The sequence below is a fragment of the Zerene cesonia genome, unplaced genomic scaffold, assembly GCF_012273895.1.
Source record: "Zerene cesonia ecotype Mississippi unplaced genomic scaffold, Zerene_cesonia_1.1 Zces_u010, whole genome shotgun sequence".
NCBI classification, from domain to species: Eukaryota; Metazoa; Arthropoda; class Insecta; order Lepidoptera; family Pieridae; genus Zerene; species Zerene cesonia.
In genome coordinates, this window is record NW_024045140.1 from 1041562 (window position 1) to 1046535 (window position 4974).

Here is a 4974-nt window from a genome sequence, read left to right on the forward strand (position 1 = left end):
GCACCTGCTGGTGCACGGGGCGCGTGTCGTGGTGCAGCGCGAGCGCGCGCGCGGCTGCGGGCGCGGCGCGCAGCTCGCGGGCGCGCGCGCGCAGGCGGGCGAGCGCGCGCGGCGCCACGCACAGCCGCACGCCCTCCTGCCCGCCGCCGCCTGCCGCCACACACTCGCACTCAGCGAGCACATTCATTGTGTTTACGTAGACTTTTATAGTAAAAGTCTACGTAAACAAAATAATATCGAGTGTTATACACTATGTACACTAGTGTTGTATATAGTGTAAACACTTATTTTTACAGACCAAAGAAAAAAACTTGATTTCAAACTTTATTCAACAAACACATATTCGGAAGGTACGTTGTACAGAGAAAATTCGGTAATCATTAATTAGTGTGTAATTATAAAACAGAGTTGTAATAATTATAGTTCTATCGGATCACAACAACCTCGAGTGGATTGCTGTGGCTTAGAAAGTGTCAAGGGTTGGGATATATGGACTAATATTACAATGATTTGCAATCTATGTAGTCAATTAATGGTTTTGAACGCGTCCCTTCAAAACCAATAATTGGCTAAATAAGTATAATTTTGAAAGTCATCGCAGATACCTCGGGTATTCCCCAGTATATTTTTTATAATGTATAATACATTCAGATTTTATTTTATATATTTACTATGTATAATACATTTAGATCACCAACATGAGATGCACGGGTAATATGAAAGGAAATTTTAATGAAATTACTAACAAAGACATAGTGTTGTGATAATTATAGGCTATTATATGTGTAACATGTCTGTATTTGTGTTTATCTTCCGTCTGGTTGTCAACATCCAGTTGTTGCCGAACATTTAGATGATGGTTAGAATAAGTGAGATCACATTAACTTCGTTTTCATAAAATTGTGACAATTTTTTAATTTAAGCCCCAATATTTTTTAACAACAATAGGCACTTTTTTAATTTGAATGTGCGTGTGTGCGCGTTTGTTGTGCGTGTGTGCGCGTGTGCGCGTGTGCGTGTGTGCGCGTGTGCGTGTGCGCGCGTGTGCGTGTGTGCAGCAGGGGCGGGCACTGACCGCGCGGCGGCGCGATGTCGCGCACCATGTAGAGCGTGTCGGGGATGCGCTGCAGGTAGCGCGCGCGGCGGATGAGCGCCACCTCGCCCTCCGGCACCGCCTGCCCCTCCAGCAGCGCCTGCGCACGCCAACACTTGCCGGTAACACACCCTCACTCCACTTTGTATAGCAACGTGTGCATGTCACATATAAACAGATCACTATTTGAGAGAATCTCCCCCACCTTAAGCACATGAAACCGAACAAGCAGAAGAAATTTGAACGCTAAGGCGCGATCACGGTGGCACGTGAGGCTAGGCGTTGCTACGATTCGGCAAAAATTACGCGGGTTCGAATCCCGAGTGATCGAATTTATTTTTTTTTTACTTCATATTATCTTTCCAATACTATAAAACTACTAACTAAATTAAAGATCGCAGTTTGTTTCATTTTCAAATATAATTATCAAACCAATAAAACTAATTAATGCTTTCAACATACACATGTTTGTGGACACCTACACAGGTGTTTGTGGACGGTGTCCGTGTCTATTTATTTTTAATTCTTCATGTTTTGTTCCACCGGAAATGTTGGTGTCATATTGCATCGCCAACGTGCACGCGTGCGTTAGCACAGTGTGTATGTAGTGCAGTGTACTGCAGTGCAGTGCGATACAGTACAGTGTGGTGCAGTGTACTGCAGTGCTGTGCAATGCTGTGCAATACAGTGCAGTGCAGTGCAGTGCAGTGCAGTGCAGTGCAGTGCGCTGCAGTGCACTGCGGCGCGCACCTTGATCTCGTCGAGGTAGGGCAGGAAGCAGCGCGGCGGGCGGAAGGCGCCGCGGCCGAGCCACGCGTCGGCGCCGCCCGCGCCCTCCGCCGGCGCCGCCAGCACGCCGCGCCGCACCGCCTGCGCACACGACCACACGACCACATTATATCATATAATAATAATAAAATCTTATAAAATTATACATACAACAAGTTGCTTAAAAATAAGTTATACAATGAAAATGTTTCCAGTAGTAATGGGTGAAAACATCTGCTGCCGCACTAAGCCAAGGCCTGTAACACAGCACGCCAAAACCCCACAGACCATTTTCCCATAAGTGGCGTCAATTTGTGAGTGTTTCGAGTCGCACTAACGAAATTGTATCATGATTAGATACAACAACTGACGACTGTTACATTTGCCTTGTGTAAATCTTCAAATTTATACAGTCGCCATTACGTTATATGGACAGAATGTAACATAACACAGATATAACAAATTGTTACTTACAAGTGCAGCTGTGTTGTGCTTTAAAACCTTTATGACTTGGATATAAAGTTTATTTGAGACCTGAGAGTCGTGAAGTGTATATTTGTGTGCTGCATTATGATTGGTTATAAACGATAAGTGACGTGTACTGTGCTGTGTGTTATCGACTATTGTTGTTTTATGTGTACAGTACAATATACGTGCTGTGAACTATGTGTTGCATGTAGTGTTGTATTGTGTGCATGGTGGTGTTATGTGCACTGCGATGTTGTGTCGAGTGCAGTGCTGTGCTGTGTGTGTGCGGGTGCGGGTGCGGGTGCGGGTGTGTGTGCGGGTGCGGGTGCGGGTGTGTGTGCGGGTGCGGGTGCGGGTGCGGGTGCGGGTGCGGGTATGTGTGCGGGTGCGGGTGTGTGTGCGGGCGCGGGTGCGGGTGTGTGTGCGGGTGCGGGTGCGGGTGCGGGCGCGGGTGCGGGTGCGGGTGCGGGTGCGGGTGCGGGTGCGGGCGCGCACCTGGTGCAGCAGCAGGCAGTCGGGCGGCAGGTGCTCGGCGCGCACGAGCGGCGCGAGCGGGCGCAGCGCGGCGGGCGGCGCGCGGGCGGCGGGCGGGCGGCGCGCGGCGCGCGGGCGGGCGGCGCGCGGCTCGGCGGCGTCGCGCTCGGCCCAGCGCAGCAGCGCGCGCAGCGCCTGCGCCTCGCTGGCCTGCAGGAAGGGCGACGCGAGCGCCTCGCCCACGGCGGCGGGCGGCAGCCGCGCGGCGCCGCTCGCCGACATGATGGCGGGGAACTCGTCGCGGAAGTAGCGCATCGCCTGCCTGCAACGCGCCGCACACATATATAAATAGCCATATTATGTAGCTGTCTCTCTCTCTCTCTCATTATTGCAACTAGAGAGAGAAATCTGTTTAGTTTACGTACTCTTTTATCATAATCTTGACTTATAAATAAAATTGGAATCTGTTCATAATATTGAAATAACCATTTTTTTTTCTAGATGTGTGAGTATATATACAGTACATGCACTAAAATAATATTGTTTTACAATTTTTATCTGTCTGTCTGTTAGGTTCAGATAATCTCTGGAAAAATTTGACCAAATTTGACGGGACTTTGATTGGCGGATAGCTAATGTTAGTAACTTACGCCACCTTTTATCGAATTATTTATCGAATATTCCCACAGATATATAGGGATCCCAGGAAAAACCCGGTTAGGCGGTGAAACCGCGGGGTTCTTCTAATATTTAATGTCTAAAATTCTGTCGTAATTGTTTCTATAGTGACCCTTCGGCGTGCGTATATAGTATTCAGTGTGGTGTATGGTTGCGTGGTGCGTAGTGTGGTATGTAGTGTGGTGCGTAGTGTGGTGTGTAGTGTGGTGCGTAGTGTGGTATGTAGTGTGGTGCGTAGTGTGGTATGTAGTGTGGTGCGTAGTGTGGTGGCTCACCGGCGCACCCAGGCGGAGGCGTGCGGCGCGCTGCACCAGCGCAGCACGTGCGGCAGCGTGTCGGCGCTCAGCTGCAGCACGATCGCGTCCTCGCAGCCCTGCACCACGATCGGCATCTCTAGGAATCTGACACCGAACGATTACATCATCATCATCATCATCATCATCATCATCATCATCATCATCACTAACATAATCATCGTTATGACAGATATCAACATTTTTATATCCACCGTCATTATAAATATCATCGGGTCAATGGAAAACTCTGTAAAACGTAATTCTAAACGTCTGTTGGACTTCAAACACACATATATACAAGATGTTCTGATTTCAGCAAGCCGTTTGATTTATTGGGCTGTACATTATTGCGTAAATGATCTTTGAAATGGATTTACAAGGCCATTACATGGATTGTGTGCATATTATCTATTTAATCGTATGCGAGTAGTATAAATTTTTGGGTACATTTTTAAGAAAAATTCGATTTCAGCAGGAGTTCTCCAGGGATCCTATCTGTGGCCGATGTTGTTGTTTTGTTCGATTTTGTTATCTTGCTATGTGGTTTTTAAAGGAATATGAATATGCAGACTTTAATTTTTTGGTGAAATTGAAACAACAATACACAAAAAGAATAAAAAAAAAAAATGTTTTTTTTTTAATTTTTTTAATATTAAATAATAGTGCACAAATTTATCTTTAAAGTTGTGCAGTCATTTTTATTCAGTCTGAAAATGTTAGGTGACATTATTCATTTATTTATGTTTATATGTTTTTCGATTTTATCGCACCTCGCAATCTCATAAAGCTGGAACGCATCATCGAGCAGCGCCGTAGTCGAACTGCGCGAACCACTTCCACGCATCTGGAACATTACGATTTCGATATAGTCAATAATTTTACCTTGTATGGCTGAGAATCGTGAAAATGAAACAAAAAAAATTTAAGATATTAAATTCAATATTAATACGAAATGTCGAAATATCTAACTACTTTTAGAAATTAAACATATTAATGTGACTTTTTTTAATGTTGGAAGTAAATTATAAATTTAAATTTATTTGAGAATATCATTTTTTCCAAAGAACATTTAGTATGCACTCACCACACCGCTGCTGGTGGTGCTGGTGGTGGACGACGGCGACGACGAGTTGCGACCGATCAGAGACAAGTCCACCTGAAACACAGACGTAGATCGTTATCAGTACTACGTACGTA

General features: G+C 45.9%; 1 protein-coding gene across 1 annotated transcript in view; it reads right to left on the reverse strand.

Annotated features, from left to right (window-relative positions):
• Positions 1–4974, reverse strand: part of LOC119839232 (BTB/POZ domain-containing protein 7) — a 28417-nt gene that overhangs the window by 13467 nt on the left and 9976 nt on the right. Inside the window, exons 12-18 of the mRNA XM_038365451.1 lie at positions 4862–4933; positions 4548–4621; positions 3757–3882; positions 2825–3125; positions 1844–1963; positions 1076–1193; positions 5–150 (exon numbers count right to left, since the gene is read on the reverse strand). Of these exons, the coding sequence (XP_038221379.1) occupies positions 5–150; positions 1076–1193; positions 1844–1963; positions 2825–3125; positions 3757–3882; positions 4548–4621; positions 4862–4933 (957 nt within the window). The remainder of the gene's footprint in view (positions 1–4; positions 151–1075; positions 1194–1843; positions 1964–2824; positions 3126–3756; positions 3883–4547; positions 4622–4861; positions 4934–4974) is intronic.